The following is a 17,565-nucleotide window of genomic DNA, read 5'->3' as shown; positions in this document are numbered from 1 at the left end:
GAACAAAAGTAGTCCCAGCACTCTTGTCTCGAAATCAAACTTACTTTATTTTTTATTTTTGTCTTTTGTCCTTTTAGTGCTGCACCCGAGGCATATGGAGGTTCCCAGGCTAGAGGTCTAATTGGAGCTGTTGCTGCCGGCCTACACCACAGCCACACCAGATCCGAGCCACAACTGCAACCTACACCACAGCTCACGGAAACGCCGGATCCTTAAGCCACTGAGAGAGGCCAGGGATCGAACACACAACCTCATGGTTCCTAGTCAGATTCGTTTCTGCTGCGCCATGAGAGAAACTCCTCAAACTTAAATTTAAATTTGCTCAAGCACCCAGATGCCATTTAGGCAGGAAGTTCAGAATCATTCTATTCAGCTATTCCCACTTACTCTCCATTGGTTTTTCTCAGTGTAGTTTATATACCCTCTTTATCACAATCAGCCAGGGTACTAGTTAAAGACAGACTCCCACAGTACCCCTCAAAGCAGAACCTCTGGTAGGACTCAACATGCCCCCAAGTCATTTTTATGCACACCTCACACAAGATCTTTCTTAGTTTGAAACTACCTTGCTCTACCTTGTCTGATTCCCATATGACTTCTAGAGCCGCATTATCCAATAGAACTTTCTGCACTGAGAAAAACATATTATATATGTACTGTCCAGTACAGTAGCCACTAGCCACTAGTTATTGAGCTCTTGAGATGTGACTAGTGTCACTAGTATCACTGAAGAACTAAATTTTTATTATTTTTAATTTAATTTTTTAATTAAAAAAATTTTGTCCACACCCACAGCATGTGGAGGTTCCCAGGCCAGGGGTCGAACCTGCACAGCAACTGCAACCCTAAATTTTTAATTTAAATAGCCACACGTGGCTTAGGCTACCATATTGGATAGCACGGTTTTAAACTGATAGTCCTCAAGAACAAGAACTGTATTTTCAATCTCTGTATACCCTTTGTGCCTGACAGAGTAACCCAGGAAATAAAAACTGAAATAGGAAATAGGTCTGCACTACTTCTGTTTTTTGAGGTTCCTGGTATATTAAAAAAAAGAATGCCAAAACAGGATTACAAAATATTTCCTGAACAAATCTTTTAAATCCTTACATTTACAAAGCAGCTTTATTGTCCTATTCTCAAGATAAATACAGGATTAAAATATTATATCATGGATGCACTGATGTTTGAGGACAATAGCTAATGGTCATGGGGTACTAAGTTATCTTTCAACCTTTGATATAGCAAATATAAAAAATGAATTATAACAACGATGATTCCTGCTTCGGCTCTTTCCATGTACCTTCAGTTAAAGTGTATATGTGCAAATATATACACCAATGACACAAATAGATCAGTAATACATGAGGTGGAAAAGGATTTATAGCAAAAATTGTGATTTATATTTATTTATTTGCTTATACTGATTTTATTTTATTATTTTATGATTTTTATTTTTTCCATTTTAGTTGATTTACAGCAAAAAATGTGATTTAGATTAGATACAGGAAAGTTAATTCTTCATAGTGTGGCCAACAGGAAGAGTATACTGGCAGAGGCTGTGAGAAAAGCGTTTGATTGGAGAATCCGGGGGTTGAGGCTTCCCACTCATGCTTGCCACGCTTACTTTACCTGTCTGCCTCCCTCGGGAGAAAAACAGCACAGTTAACAGTGACTCTCTAGATGTGCGATAATACTGAAACTTCTTTGAAAATAATTCATTTTTCTGGTTGTTTGGTCGATGTAAAACCCTGAAGACCTTGTAAACAAAATATCCTTAGCAGCATGGAAGGGTCCACAAGTTTTTTCTCTTTGTTCTTGTTTCCATTTTTTTGCCTCCCCAAAGCATATGGAAGTTCCCCGGGCCAGGGATCAGATTAGATCACAGATGCAGCTGCAGCCTATGCCACAGCTGCGGCAATGCCATATCGTTTAATCTACTGTGCCAGGATGGGGATCAAACCTGCATCCTGGCACTGCCCAGACACAGCCAACCCCCTTGTGCCACAGCAGGAACTCCAGGTCCACAAGGCTTAACTCTCGCCTGAAGTGAGGGAAGGGACTATCCCTAAGGTAGTCAACATTAAGCATTATTATCACCCATTCCTTAGCTTTCCCATGATCAACCTGAGGTGGCTAGTGCAGTTACACACATAATGTAGAATATTAGAAGTAAATCTGAGCAAGAGAAAACCCATATGCAAATAGGTTAGGACAGGGAATATATTAGAACGCAGACACACAGGCCTCAGGTTCCTATGTAAGCACTAAAGCTGAGCTGAAAACTGACCCGGAACTTCATGACAGCCAAAGTGAAAAGAGAAACACATCTAGTTATACAATCTACTTGTCTGTAAGGAAGACACATCAGTTACTCAAGTTCAGCCAAGCATTTCATGACATTTGGCCCTGAAAGAAAATTCTCTCATGGGATTTTCCATAAGGGACGTAAAATGACCGAGGGCACAGTAGATCTAGAGGAAATGCACTAGTGGGCTCAATGGAGCTGTCTCTTCTTAAATCCCTTTATGGATGTAGAGGTCACAATAGTCAAAAGACAAGTCAGTAAAACACTCCTGGTAGGAGGTGAGATTTCTGTATGTATGAGCTCCGGACAGTGTGGGCAGGTATGCAGATTTCTGAGGGACCAGCTAATACCCTTGCTCACTAAAAGCAGATACATATTGTTCAGAGCTCAGTAATCAGATCAGCAGATGGTAGGTGGTTTTGTGAAGAGTGAGTCATCCTGTTGGGATTCTCACCTAAATAGGAACATTTCTCTCTGCATGGTGCTGGATAGAGGGAGCACCTGCAGGCAGTCCAAGATTTTCCTTAAAAAAACCAACTCTTCAAAATAAGAAGAATGAAGGGTTCGAGTTTGTAAAGTTCTATCTAATAGAGGGTATGCAAACTCACAGACAAGTCATTTTTTAAAAAAACAAAGTTCACATTACTTACCGATATTTAGAGGTCAATAGATTTCAAATCTGGCAATCCCAGATGCTCACACCACACTTGGTAAAAGTCTGCTGGCTGAGTGTAAAGCATTTGCCCAGGCTTTAGGCATTTGAATGTCCTGCTGGAGAATGATCATTTGGACTGAAAAAAATTTCAAAGTAGAAATTAAGTTGCTCACTCTGGCTGTAGAAAAATCTAAATAATGCCTCCCATGAAATGGATGGCTTTAGGAAAAAATTTTTAATGGTTTTTACTTTTTCTTTTTTTTTTTTTGTCTTTTTGCCATTTCTTTGGGCCGCTTCCGCGGCATGTGGAGGTTCCCAGGCTAGGGGTTGAATCGGAGCTGTAGCCACCGGCCTACACCAGAGCCACAGCAACGCAGGATCCGAGCCGCGTCTGCAACCTACACCACAGCTCACGGCAACGCCGGATCGTCAACCCACTGAGCAAGGGCAGGGACCGAACCCGCAACCTCATGGTTCCTAGTCGGATTCGTTAACCACTACGCCACGGCGGGAACTCCTACTTTTTCCATTATAGTTCGTTTGCAGTGTTCTGTCAGTTTCTACTGAATAGCATAGTGTCCAGTCATACACATATATACATTCTTTTTTTCACATTATCCTCTATCATGTTCAATCATAAGTGACTAGATACAGTTCCCTGTGGTATAGAGCAGGATCTCATTGCTTATGCATTCCAAATGAGATATAGGTTATAAATAAGGAGGGCCACAACTTGCTGGTTTTATGCTACTTGAGATACTTTCTGATCTGTCTGACCACCAATTCCATTGATCTGGACTTTTAGGGTCACAGAACTCCTGGTTTTATAGGAACTAGGATTCTATATTGAACTCATGAAACTTAACCTCAAACAGTTCTTGACCACAGGGTCAAAGAAAAACCATGCAAAACTGCAAATTTTCTTTTTAAAACATGCATGAGAAATCATGCAAAACTGCAACTTTTCTTTTTAAAACATGCATGAGAAATCATGCAAAACTGCAACTTTTCAAAAGTTTACTTTTTCTAATTATAGAATAAATGTACAATGCCAATAATTTAGAAAATAAAGAAGAATTTAGACTATTTTTTCCAGCTTTTTGAAAAATTTCAAACCAACAGAGTATAGATATGCAGGCCAAGGGTCCTTCCAGTTACTAATACCAAGCCATAAATTTCTCAAGAGCTTCCGGGTAGTCAGAATGAAAGGAGAAAACAGCCAGTTATGTAATTCGCATTGCCTATAAGGAGAGAACCTGTCAGTCACTCAGGAATAGCCAAGAGTTTCATGGCAGTTGGTTGAGAGAGAAAATTTCTCTTGTGTTCATTTAATAGGGAATACAAAGGGACATCACACACAACAACCCTGTCATAACTGCACTGGTGAGTTCGGTAAACTCTGTTGTCTAGTCTTTCACTATGAGCAGAGGGTGCATGGTACGAAGGAAGGCAGCAGCCTGGGGGTGGGTTAAGAGCATGGACTCCAGAACCCAACTACCTGGGTTTGAATCCTGGCTCCTCACTGTTGTGTGACCTTGAGTAAACTACTTAACCCTTAAATACCATAGTTACCTGAAGTATAAAGTATTGTGATTACTAACATCACTACCTCAAAGGGCTATTATGAGGCTTAAATGAGTTAATGCCCAGAATGTACCTAAAACAGTACCTGGCACAAAGCATCACCATTATTACAGTAAATTGCTAAAATAAAGGCGTGCACATGATGTAACAGTACAGAGGCAGGGCACTTAGACTACATAGGGGAGAGGATGCCTGATCTACAACTTAACTGCTGTTAGTATGACCTTGGCCCAGTTACTTAAACTTTGTATTCCCACCGGCTAAAACAGAGAGAATGTCAGTTACTGATACAATAAGCTGATGTTTGTGAAATCAAATGAGAAAATACATGAGGATTAGATGAGTAAATGGAACAGAGCATGGCAAGTTTAACAAATGTTTCCAGTTGGATCTGGTGGATAAGTAAATAAATTATTCTTGTATTCAGTTTTTAAATGTGTGCATCTTTTCTGATTTAACAAGTGTACTTGGTTTAGAAATAGTTTTGCATAAATATTCATTCAGATCACAAAGCTACTTAGAAGTGATGTTCAATGATGAGTGGCAAATGAGCACAACTCTCTTGTTTGCTTTTCCGAAATCACCATGGTTATATTCATCTTTTTTTTTTTTTTTTTGGCTACACCTGTGGCATGTGGAAGTTCCCAGGCTAGGGATCAGACCTGTGCCACAGCAATGATAGGAGCTACAGCAGTGACAAGGCTGGATCCTTAACCCACTGTGCCACCAGGGTATTCCCTGGTTGTGTCCATTTTTTGAGGCACATTGTGTCCACCTGAGAAAGTAGATAAACGTAATACCTTGATTTACATTTGGAAACAATGATTGCTCCCTCATCTGTATTATTTTATATATCCCTCATGTCACTTCTACAGAATTCTCTTATAGAATGGAGTATATTGTGTTATAGTCACAGTTCATTCAATTTATTCCTTTCTTTGTTTAAAAAAGAACAATGCCGGAGTTCCCATTGTGGCGCAGAGGAAACAAATCCGACTAGGAACCATGAGGTTGTGGGTTCGATCCCTAGCCTCGCTCAGTGGGTTAAGGATCCGGCATTGCCGTGAGCTGTGGTGCAGGTCGAAGATGCGGCTCGTATCTGGCGTTGCTGTCTGTGGCATAGGCCTGCAGCTATAGCTCTGATTCGACCCCTAGCCTGGGAATCTCCATATGCCATGGATGCGGCCCTAAAAAGACAAAAAGATCAAAAAAAAAAAAAAAACCAAAAAACAAAAAACGACAACAATGGAAATTACATACTTACATATTTAACTTCCTTCCTAAACTGAGTTTTTTGAGCGATTGTGTCATATCCATATCCATAGTGTCTGGACATAAGCTGGAACATAAAACACTGACTCTCACTGTTTGGTGAAATGAATAGGATTTGAAGTGTGCTGTTATAAGCAAATGAGTCTAGTATAAAGTTAAGGGGACTCTAGGAATTTATGTGAAAATCATAGACAGTCTGATCTTCTCCTTTGATAGACGAAAAACCCAAGCCTGGAATAGCCAAGTTGCCAAAGGTTACTTAGCTAGTTAACAGCTAGAACCAAGACTAAAATCCCAAACTCCCACCAACTAGTCCAGATGCCAATCCACTCTAGTGACCTGCTTTTCAGACCCCAGGAATTTGGTGTCTACCTCTACTCACTCACTACAACTGCTATTGATGGTCACCAGCCACATTTGTGTTGCTAAATCCAATCCTTTTCAGCCCTTGATATACTTGCCCTATTTGTGGTCTCTGGCTCAGATGGCTCCATCTCCCCTTTTCAGTTCTTTCCTCCCCTGCCTCCAGAGGCATTACACTCCCCTGGTTCTTTTCTCTCTCTAGCATTGTCCCTCAGACTGTGGGTTTCTGTGCATCTGCCACTGCCTTTTAAACGAAGTGCTTCCCGGGATCCTCTGTACTATTTCTTCTGTGTTCTTTGATTGACCTCATCCAGGCCTAGGACTTAAATGACCAATTGTAAGTTAATGTCCTCTAAATCTCTTTTAACTCAACGTCTCTCCTCATTCAAAGACCTGTGTTAATTCAGCTGCTTATAGGATATTTCCCTCTGGGTACAAAGGTTCCCTCCATCAAGCTACAGTTACATTGCAGTTGTCTTTGAGGGAGCCTAATAAATTGCGTTCTCTCTATCTCTTTTTTTTTCCTCTAGGTAAAAGAGAATGCAGCAAGAGACAAACTATCATCTTTATTATTGAATATATTCCTTTCCTATTGCTGTTGTTAAAAATTACCGCAAACTTAGTGGCTTAAAACAACATAAATTTATTATCTTACAGTTCTGGAGATAAGAGATCCTACAATCAAGGCGTTGGCAGGGCTTGAGGGGAGAATCTGTTTCCCTGCCTTTTCCAGCTTCTAGAGGCCACCAGCATTCCTTGGCTCCATCTGCAAAGCCAGCAGTGCAGATTCTTAAAATCTTTCTCTCTGACCTCTGCTTTCATCATTGAATCTCATTCTCTGACTCCCACTCTTCTGCCTCCAGCCCACCAGACAATCCAAGATAACCCATCTCAAGATCCCTAATTTAACACACCTGCAAAGTCCCTTTTGCCATGTAGGGTGACATTCACAGGTTCTGGAGATTAGGACATGAACCTCTTTCAGGGACCATAATTCTGTATACTATAACTAACAAAGTTGGTATTGGATATTACCTGTGGACGCAGAGCTCCCTAATGCTAAAGTCTAAAATCAAATAGGGGAGTTCCAGTCTTGGCGCAGAGGAAATGAATCCAGACTAGGAACCATGAGATTGTGGGTTTGATCCCTGACCTTGCTCAGTGGGTTAAGGATCTGGCATTGCCGTGAGCTGTGATGTAGGTCGCAGACATGGCTCGGATCTGGCGTTGCTGTGGTTCTGGCGTAGGCTGGCAGCTGTAGCTCTGATTTGACCCCTCCCTCCCCCAGACTGGGAACCTCCATATGCTATGGGTGCAGCCCTAGAAAGACAAAAAAAAAAAAAAAAAAAAAAATAGCTTTACTAACTTGTATTCCTGGACTAGGCACCCTCAATCCCACCCCTAGGCCCTGCTCCTGGTGAATCAGAGAACACAAATTTCCCTAATGGAAGCTTTCTTTTCTTCTTTTCTTTTTTCTTTCTTTTTTTTTTTTTTTTTGGCTACACCCACAGCATGTGATAGCTCCTGGGTCAGGGACTGAACCTGTGCCACAGCAGTGACTGGAGCCACAGCAGTGACAACACTGAATCCTTAACCTGCTGGGCCATGAGGGGACTCCAGAAGCTTTAAGAAGAAAAAATGGTATGGGCTACACATATCCATTTTCTCCTTTTAATTTCATCAGCCAGGAAATCACTGCTCCAGCGAGGAGTGAGCTGGAGGCAGGTGCAGTGAGAAGCCAGGATTATATTATGTACAAATGAATGTTACTTTGTATTGAAGGAAACATGATGAGTGAAGAATAAATGTTTCCCCAACATATCCATTTTTGAACTTATCATCATATCCCACAAATCTGATCATCCTCCTCGGACTGTCACTGTTATTATCTAGTACCTTAGATCAGAAACTTATAGACGTTCCCATCGTGGCACAGTGGTTAACGAATCCTCAGTGGTTAACGGAATCTGACTAGGAACCATGAGGTTTCGGGTTCAGTCCCTGGCCTTGCTCAGTGGGTTATGGATCCAGCATTGCCTTGAGCTGTGGTGTAGGTCGAAGATGTGGCACGGATCCCGCATTGCTGTGGCTCTGGCATAGGCCAGTGGCTACAGTTCCAATTAGACTCCTAGCCTGGGAACCTCCATATGCCGCGGAAGTGGCCCTAGAAAAGGCAAAAAGACAAAAAAAAAAAAAAAGAAAGAAACTTGTAGATAACTTAGACTCATTCTTCTTCACATCTTGTTAAATGTCCCCACCATTTACCCCGGCACCCATACTAGAAACTTGGCCTACTTGTCTTTCCCTCACTCAGTGCTGTCAACTCTACTACCTCAACAGTGCTCACCTCTATCCCTTCCTCTGCCTATTCCCACTGCCAATGCTTTGGTTAAGCCTCTGACCACTTCTTATGTGGAGTACAGCTATGACCTCGTAATGGTCTTCTGCCTCAAGCTTTGCTCTTTCTGTCCATTTTCACTTGCATACCTTTACTCACGAAACTTTGTCTGGAATTAAGCATGCTTTCCAGTTATTGTCTCCAAATCCCCACACCCCGGACCTCCAGTTTGCCCACGGATCAAGCAGAATTGACTGTCCAACAAGCAGGATCAGACTTGAACCTAGGTTTCCCTGACTCCAAAGTCCAGGCTCTTAACTGCTCTTGCCCGACTGTTTTCTCTTACAAAAAAGTTTTAAAGTCCAGTGAGCCTTATACTTTAAAAACACCTTTGCATACATTATTTTCTTTTAGCCGCACAATTCTCCAACGTAGGCAGAATGGGTAGTTATCCTCACTTATAAAATGCGGAAACAGTCTGGGGAATTAGGCCAGGTCCGTCACACGCTGCTGCTAGTGAACGAGTGTCATTCAGCGGTCTTCCACATTAGCCGTGCACTCAGCCCCTTCTGGTCCCAGTCTTTGGAGAGACTTCCTGAACGCTGCAGAACTGGCCGTGGTGTCCTCCCCACTCTGGACAAGGCCGCTGCTCTTTCCACGGGCGCCCCAGCGATTGCAACAGGGACCTTCCCACTTGCAGTGACGCAATCAGTTACGCCAAACAGTGACGTACACTGACATGACTTACCCTGAGCCAGGTGCCGGCAGGACGGCCACACCCTGGGGCCCCCTACTCTAGAGGGCAGCGGGTCTCGCGGGTGGGGTAAGCCGCAAAACCCGCGGGAGGTAACTCCGGGCCCTAAATCCCCGGATCCCGCGGGCCCGCCACCGATCGGTTGCTAAGTGACGCCAGCGCGCAGAGGCGCGTGCGCGGCCACGGCGGTGTGCGTGAGAGCGGACGCGCGCCGCGGCGGCGGCGGTGGCGAGGACGGCGGTGACGGCAGCGGCCGAGGGGGCGGTGGCTACGAGGGGGGTGCGAAGCGGGCGGAAGAGGTGTCTGTGCCCGCGGCGAGGTCGCAGAGGAACATCGTGGGGGTGAGTAGCGGCGGCCTCGCTGGGGAGGTGGGGCCTGGCCGCACCTGCTGCGCGGGCCCGGGGCGCGGGGACGCGCTCCCCTCCACGCCCCGCAGCCGCTTTCTCCGGGGGCGGGGAAGGAGCGGGGACAGAGCGGGGACGGGGGCTGACGAGGGTCAATTCTTGGGCGCGGGCGCTCTGGCAAGCGGCAGCCGGGGATCAGCGAAGCCTCTTTAGTCCTGAAAGGTGTCGTGGGGAGCAGGCGTCGGGGTGGGGCGGTGGTTCGGGGTGGCTCTGCCAAGCTTCGGACCGAGAAGTCGGAATCCCGAGAAGCCCGGGTTCCCGGAGTAGCCTCACCTGCTGCCCCTCGAGACCCGGCCGAGGCGGAACCGGGGACGCTGTGATTGGGGTTCGGAAAGTTTGGCATTGCTGGGGCCTTCAACGCCCCTGCCCTGGCTGGGCCCCGAGGAGGAGAGGGTTGTTATGGAGAGAGTTGTGAATCAGTGCCTGCGTGCGGCATCAGACACACCCACGACCTGGGGAAGGCGATCTGTCAGTGTAGAGGGGGCGGCCAACCTGTTGCCTGGTGTTTCCAACTTCATGGGTGTGTGCACGTGTTTAATGCACGCACAAAACTTTGGCGGCCCTGAGCATTTTTATCACATTGTTGCTGCAGATTTTGAAGCCAAGGGACAGATAGCCATCTATGGTTCTTCTTCCTATACTCAAATCACCTGTTTTATTTCCCTAAACTATGTTGCTCTTCTGTCATTATTAGGGCCAAGGAAGTGTGGAGGCGGTGGTTTTTGTTTTTCTTAAAAGTAGTGGAGGCTTGCTGTTTACTAGGCAGAAAATACAGATTCTGTTCGGCGTGTGGGCTAGAAAATGTAGATGGTCTTACAAGCTTGATTGGAAAGGTGCAGCTAATTATCAGTCCAGTGCTTTCTTCTTGGTGCGCTGGACTCCCTCGTGGGTAGATGTGTGATGGGTGTAGTGACCATGCTTGGGAGAATGGAGTATGGGAGGTAGAAAAGCAGTCAGCCTTTTCTGACTGTTGATGAAGGCAGTGCCTAGAACCGGCAGAAAGAGACTATACTGACATTTAATCATGATTTGTGCAGGAAATTAAAAAAAAAAACTTGTAACTTTCCATTTAGCTTTAAAATTCTGTGATTCAGTTGCATCACTGAGGATCTGTAAAGTATGTTGCTTGAGGTTCTTTCATCTTGGAACCAGTGACAACCTTGCTCCGTTACTTGGAATTCAGTATCTTGCGCGCTGAAATACAATACCTTTTAGGACAGAAATCATGTTTGTTTTCTTCAGGGCCATATCTCTAGTACCTACGAAAGTGCCTGCCACAGGATAGGCACGTAATAAATATTTATTATATATGACACCACGGATAAGTCATGGGTCAGTGTATAGCAAGCATTTAACTCAGTCCTTCAAGTAGTTAATACCTTTGTCCCCTCTGCCCGTTATTATGCTATATGTGGGAAGAGGATTGTGGGATTACAAATGACATAAAAGACCTGTTTTTTTTTTTTCCCCCTTTAAAAGCAAACAGTCTAGCTAGGAAAATAAAACATGTAATATAATTATGAAACCAAATGAGGTGTGTAAACAGGTGTTATGTGAAATGCTATACTTTTGAGTGCAGTAGAAGTTTAGAAGAGATAAGACTTGTGGGCTGAGTGAGTGAATTCTTTGGGAGAGGTAAGATTCGATCTTGTCTTTGTCTTTTTTTTTTTTTGCCTTTTCTAGGGCAGAGAACTAGACTTCTGTCTTCTTTGGGAAGCTGGGTGCCAGTGTTCCTGGATTTTCTTTTTTTTTTTTTTTTTTTTTTTTTTTTGGCTGTCCTGTGGCATATGGAGGTTCCCAGGCTAGGGGTCTAATCGGAGCTGTAGCCACCGGTCTATGCCAGAGCCACAGCAACTCGGGATCCAAGCTGAGTCTGCAACCTACACCACAGCTCATGGCAACGCCGGATCCTTAACCCACTGAGCAAGGCCAGGGACCGAACCCGCAACCTCATGGTTCCTAGTCGGATTTGTTAACGATTTGGAACTCCTGATCTTGTCTTTGAAAGAAGTGTGAAATTTCTCTTAGAGAAGAGATAGTCGTATGTTGAGAAAACTGTGAATTTGGTCATTGGGTGATATATTGAGGCACTTTACATGTCCTATGAGTGGAGCAGAAGTCTCTGATAGGGGAGATTTGGGAAGATAAGGTTTAGCGGGTGGGGAAGGGCAAGTATTAAGACTAAGGCAGGTTTATCACCATTCCACTGATAACAAGATAGAGCCTGCTTGAGAGGGGTGGGAGTTGTGTTACTCAAAGTAGAGTCTTAGACAAGACTAAGTGTTATCTTTACTTAAAATGAAAGGATATTGTAGTTAAACCAGAATCAGATTGAACCAAATACTGTAGTTGAACCAAATCAGAGGTACAATATACCTCTGATTTCAGTTACTAATTAGAATAAATGCCTCACTAATGTGTCTGTATCTTCTGTACTTAGTCAGCAGCGCATGTCCTCATTTCTAAAATCTACCTGATGTGCTTGGGCTGATCCATTGGAAATTTCCTGAAATGATGTACCCAAAGCAATTATCCAGCCACTCTCGGTGACACAGTTTTGCTTAGGATTATCTCCTTTAGTGGCCTATGAAGTTTGTAGTTACTGCTGACCTTGTAAAAATACAAATAATGTTAGCTGGAAAAGGGTCATTTGAAGAAAGGGTGCTCAAAAATATTGACAAAAAGATTTGAGAAAGTTAAAGATGCTGTTGCTAAATATTGAACCCTTAGTCTTCATCTTTTGTTAAGTGAGCATTCTTTTGACTGTTGCATAAACCTGAAGTTGTATTGCCAACCTTTGTAATGTTGCAACACCAAATGTTGCATTATTTAATAACTCAGCAAATATTTATTGGGTGCTGGCTAGGAAGACAAAGAATAAAATGCAGTATACCTGAGTTACCAGGAATTCATGAGAGGAGACAAACACTAATCATAATTTTTATGAGAAGAGTTCATCACTCTTTTTTTTTTTTTGTCTTTTTAGGGTCTGCAGCATATGGAAGTTCCCAGGCTGGGGGTTGAATTGGAGCTGTAGCCGCCAACCTACACCCCTACACTGCAGCTCACAGCAATGCTGGGTCCTTAACCCTCTGATTGGGGCCAAGGATCATACCTGCATCCTCATAGATACTAGACAGATTCAGTACTGCTGAGCCACAAGAGGAACTCCAGGTTCATCACTTTTAAACACAGCATTGTAAATCAGCCACACTTCAATTAAAAAAAAGTGTTACTGGAGTTGGCTCAGCGGGGTAAGAACCTGACTAGTATCCACTAGAACGCGAGTTTGATCACTGGCCTCTCTCACTGCAGCTCCTACTCGACCCCTAGGCTGGCAACTTCCATGTGCTGCAGGTGGGGCCCTAAAAGAAAAAAGTTACCACTTTTGGGATGAATAAAATACTGAAGGAGTAGTCACTTTGGCAGGGGGATGAATTATAGAGTTGGGGAAAACTTTAAATATAAGAGGGTGGAACTTAGCCCTGAAGTTGAACTCGTATTTTGCGATGTAGGAAAGGGAAAGCAGTCATTCCAGGCAGAGAGGAGAGCATAGACAAAGTTGCCAAATGTTGAAATTGAATGAGAGTTTTGGAAAACCTTGGATTGTTTTTTGTAGGCTTCTTGTATGGCAGAAGTGATGATGCTGGCAAGGGATAGTTGGAGCTAAATTATAAGTGGGCCCTCCATTCCAAAAAACCTAGACTCCCTCCTTCTAACTCTACCTCTGTGTTGGTGATGGAGAGCTTTGGAAGATAGAATAATCAAAACATTAACTGGCAGTTTCATATGCAGAATTGCATGACAAAGGAGAGGTTGGGAGACCAGGTAGGATGCAGGTGAGAGAGGCTGGGAGCCTGAAGAGAGACAGAGGGAATGGGTGGCTTGTACAGATATTTTAGATGTTAAAATTTCTAAATGTTTTGAACAGCTGGAGGTGAGACAGAGAAGTCAAAGGTGACATGTCTAGCTTGAGTAAGTGGTGTTTATGAGGACATTAAGTTAGAAAATACAGGAGAAGGAACAGACCAACAGTGGAGGGAAGAAATTATGGCATGTTGGAGCTTAGAGAGGTCCATTAGGTAACTAGAAATTCTATTCCAGAGTTTATGAGATAGTTTTGGGATAATTGTAACTGACAGTCCCCGGGGTTGTGGAAGTGGTACCATTCTAGGAGTTAGTACAGTAGTTAATACTGTGGACATTGGAGTTAGAAAAACCTGAAGTCAAATCTCTGTTATGCCGCTGTTGGTTGGGTTGGGTGACCTTGGGCAAGTTATTTAGCATCTCTAAACAAAGTTTCTTATGAAAAATTGGGTTAATAATACTTTAAAGAATGGTTATGGAGGAGTTCCCATCATGGCTCAGGGGTTAATGAATCCGACTAGGAACCATGAGGTTTCGGGTTCCATCCCTGGCCTTGTTCAGTGGGTTAAGGATCCGGCATTGCCGTGAGCTGTGGTGTAGGTTGCAGATGAGGCTCAGATCCCAAGTTGCTGTGACTGTGGCTGTGGCGTAGGCTGGTGGCTACAGCTCTGATTGGACCCCTAGCCTAGGAACCTCCATATGCTGCGGGTGCAGCCCTAAAAAGACAAAAAAAAAAAAAAAAGAAGAAGAATTGTCATGGAGATTAATATAATATGTGCATAATAGCACAGTGCAGTGCCAAGAGTAAAAACTGGAAAGGGCAAGGAGGGGGAACTTTTGGCAACAACAACTTAGGTCAAATTTAGATGGATTCTCAGACTTGAGCATGCATCAGAAATAACTGGAGGCTTTGGTAAAACACAGATTTCTAAGTCCCACCCCTGAAGTTTCTGATTTAGTAGGTCTGGGTGGGGCTCAAGAATTTGCATTTTGAACAAATTCTCAGGTGATGCAGTTGTATTTCCAGGACCATACTTTGAGAGCCACTGATTAGAGCGTTAACGAAAGAAGGGAAACCAGCATAGAGGCTAACAAAGAGATTGAGGTTAATGGAAAACCTGGAGAGAGTTTAGAGAAGGATAAGGAAATAACATCCTGCAGGCTCTCTAGATGTACCAGTCTGCTTTCCAATTCCATGGACCTCCTCTCATTCTTATTTCTGTCTTCTCCAGAATTTGGTGTGGTGCTCGGCACACAGCATTGTTTGAAGCTTTGAAGTTTATTACTGTCCTTGTGTGTGACTGCACAAACTCACACGCAGATTTCATTCATCCTCTTATTGTTTCTAACTTTACAGCTACACACACACAAACACAATAACTATAGAAAATTTCTTTTGAATAGCTGATGCAAAGCTTGGTGCTTTGACTTTGTGTTAAGACCCCCCCCCACAAATGTCAGAGAGTCCAGTTTATAAAATAATAGTAATAGGTGTTAAGATTACGCCTGTGTTTTGTATTAGGCACTTTGCAGGTTAATAGGGTAAGCAAATAATACACTTCCTGTACTTGGGACCATTATAATAGGATGGGCAAAATGGGCAAAACTTGAAGGAAAGAAACAGGATGAGATATAATCACAGAAATGTGGGTAGAGAAGAGCCAGAATATAAGGACGACTTTCTTGTATGCAGATATACTTTGGATCTTCTATGTTTCATACACTCATATAGCACAAGTGTTAGTTCTCATCTGTTATAGGAAGTTATAAGGGAGTTCAGCTGAATAAGGGACTCAAACTATCCTTGTGCAGAGATAAGAGATATATTGTAAAGAGATTTCAGGAGTTAAATTGTAGCTTAATAGACCAGTTAGCTATTCACCATGTTTCTCGGGCTCTTGTTCTCTCTTATTTTTTCTGCTAACATTCATTAAGTATTTACTATGTGCCCGAAACTGTGCAGAGTGCTGCACATAGAGAAATGAGTAGGCATCAAGGACTTGAAGTTAAAATCATTCAGTCTTATGAATGCAAGAAAAAAATATAGAGGTACACAACAATTTTTTAAAAACAGTCTAAGAATATATGATTTGGTAGAGGAAAAACATCTGCAATACTCATAGAATATGATAAGTCCTATATACATATTGATCACAGACTTGGTCCTGCAATACTTGTTCAACACCTGAGTGTTCAGTTTTGATTTCAACTCATAAGCTCTTACAATGTTTTAGAAATCATAACATATCATAAATCCACATTAATCTCCTGGGCTGCCTTTTGAATCTTTTTGTGACACAAAAAATATTCCATCACTCCGTGTCCTTGTTTTCTTGGTTTGGGAAGTAAAAGTACACATAAGCAAAAAGATCATTAACAACTAGCTATTGTTTATCAAGCGGCTGCATTATGCTAGGCCTTTTCTGTATGTCACTTAATCCTTATAATAACAACCCTGTAAATTGGATATTATCCTCATTTCACTCAAGGCAGCTAAATTTCAGAATGTGAAGAACAATGTGCCTGTGGTGGCCAGTGAGGTGGGACAGGCTTCAGTCCCAGCTTGGTCTCCAGAGCCAATGCTCTTCATGTCAGCTGGGGCAGATTTTGAAGCACTGTGGGAATTGCAAAGAGGTAAAACAGATGGAGAAATCTAATCTTGTTTCGGCTGATTTGGGGAAAGTTGTTAGAGAAGTTAGAATTTTGATAACTGCTTGAATGACTGGAAACAATTTCACAACAATGTTAGAGATGGAGGGAAAGGAGGTAGACAAAGATCACAATGCTGATTTTCCTGTGAAGATGTGCTATATCTGACTCAAAACTTTATTTATTTATTTATTTTTTTAGTGGAATGACAGAGTATTTTACATAAGCATTCATATTCTCTATGTATAGGTGCAGTCTTCTAGAGGAAGAATTGTACTTTTCCAAGCTAATGACATTTAAAGTAAATTCAGAACTGCTTTTTTTATCACTTAGTGAAAAACATCTTGCTGCTCACCCCAGATAATGCATACTTGAGATTCCCAACTAATCCTCTTTCTCTTTACACCACTTACTCCTTTCACTCACCCAAGTGCTTATTTTTTGATCTATTTACAAAGTAAATATTTGCATATTCTACTTCTGGCTTAATGTTCTTATACTGATTTGATTTAGCCCTTTTATTTATTTATTTATTTATTTTTTAATAGTATTTATTGAGGACAAGAATGGTAGTTGTTTTGTTTCTTTTTTGATTTTGTGTGTGTGTGTGTCTTTTTGCCATTTCTTGGGCCACTCCCGCGTCATATGGAGGTTCCCAGGCTAGGGGTTGAATCGGAGCTGTAGCCACCGGCCTACGCCAGAGCCACAGCAACGCAAGATCTGAGCCTTGTCTGCAACCTACACCACAGCTCACAGCAACGCCGCCAGATCGTTAACCCACTGAGCAAAGGCAGGGATTGAACCTGCAACCTCATGGTTCCTAGTCGGATTCGTTAACCACTGCACCACAATGGGAACTCCTATGCATTTATTCTTATATAATTCCACTTATACTTATTTAATGGTTTTCATAATTAATGTTAAGTAGAACCAAACATTTATATAAACGAATTTATCTTTCAAATTTGCAGAGGAAAGTACTTGCCTGAGCAGTGTCAGAAGGCACACACTGCACCTTCCATAGAACATGGACTTTGGGTTACATGATGATGAGTAACACTCGAGTCTGTTAACTTAGAGTCCTTTGGGTACTTTAGAAACTCTTCTTGAATAGGTCCTAAAGTATGTCCATTTAATTCCAAATCTCATTCTTTAGAAGGTGTCTGTATATAGGAGTTAATTGGTTTAGTCAGGAACCTTTTCAGAACACATCAGAAACATACTTTTTGGTTTTTTTTTAGAAACATATTTTTGGTTTATATTTTGGGACTTAATTTCTTTAGATGGTAACCAGATCATGGCTTCACCACTCCAACCCACAAAGGTATCAATTATCTGCTTACTTTTTACTTTTAACTTTTTATTTTAACC

At 42.5% G+C, this 17,565-nt stretch overlaps 2 protein-coding genes across 9 annotated transcripts in view; one reads left to right on the top strand and one right to left on the bottom strand.

Moving 5' to 3' along the window:
• Nucleotides 1-1,393: 1,393 nt before the first annotated feature.
• Nucleotides 1,394-15,913, bottom strand: LOC110261680 (uncharacterized). 2 transcript variants are annotated; one of them, XM_084968027.1, is made up of 6 exons: nt 14,224-15,913; nt 8,670-10,928; nt 6,838-6,948; nt 5,812-5,886; nt 2,959-3,099; nt 1,394-1,644 (listed from the first exon to the last, which is right to left on the bottom strand). In XM_084968027.1, the coding sequence occupies exon 2, from the start codon at nt 10,019-10,021 to the stop codon at nt 9,380-9,382; it is 642 nt and encodes a 213-aa protein (XP_084824153.1). In that variant the 5' UTR covers nt 10,022-10,928; nt 14,224-15,913; the 3' UTR covers nt 1,394-1,644; nt 2,959-3,099; nt 5,812-5,886; nt 6,838-6,948; nt 8,670-9,379. The 2 variants fall into 2 exon arrangements, 1 of the variants encoding a protein (XP_084824153.1); XR_014810087.1 differs by lacking the exon at nt 14,224-15,913 and having other exon boundaries at nt 8,804-8,938.
• Nucleotides 9,471-17,565, top strand: part of BTBD9 (BTB domain containing 9) — a 406,522-nt gene continuing 398,427 nt past the window's right edge. For 4 of the 7 annotated variants that reach the window (XR_014809001.1, XM_084966370.1, XM_084966371.1 and 1 more), the window contains exon 1: nt 9,471-9,615. The gene's annotated coding sequence lies outside the window, so the exon portion shown is untranslated. 7 annotated transcript variants of the gene reach the window in all.

Source organism: Sus scrofa, chromosome 7 (assembly GCF_054392235.1).
Source record: "Sus scrofa isolate SSC_HxYL_T2T_F1_AM1 chromosome 7, Sscrofa_HxYL_maternal_Yorkshire_Landrace_v2.0, whole genome shotgun sequence".
Taxonomy (NCBI): domain Eukaryota; kingdom Metazoa; phylum Chordata; class Mammalia; order Artiodactyla; family Suidae; genus Sus; species Sus scrofa.
Note: the sequence above shows the minus strand (reverse complement) of the source record. Positions and strands in the feature narration are given on the sequence as shown.

Coding starts and splice junctions, on each gene's coding strand:
- LOC110261680 (XM_084968027.1), bottom strand. CDS start 10,021: ATGCCAAACTTTCCGAACCCCAATCACAGCGTCCCCGGTTCCGCCTCG.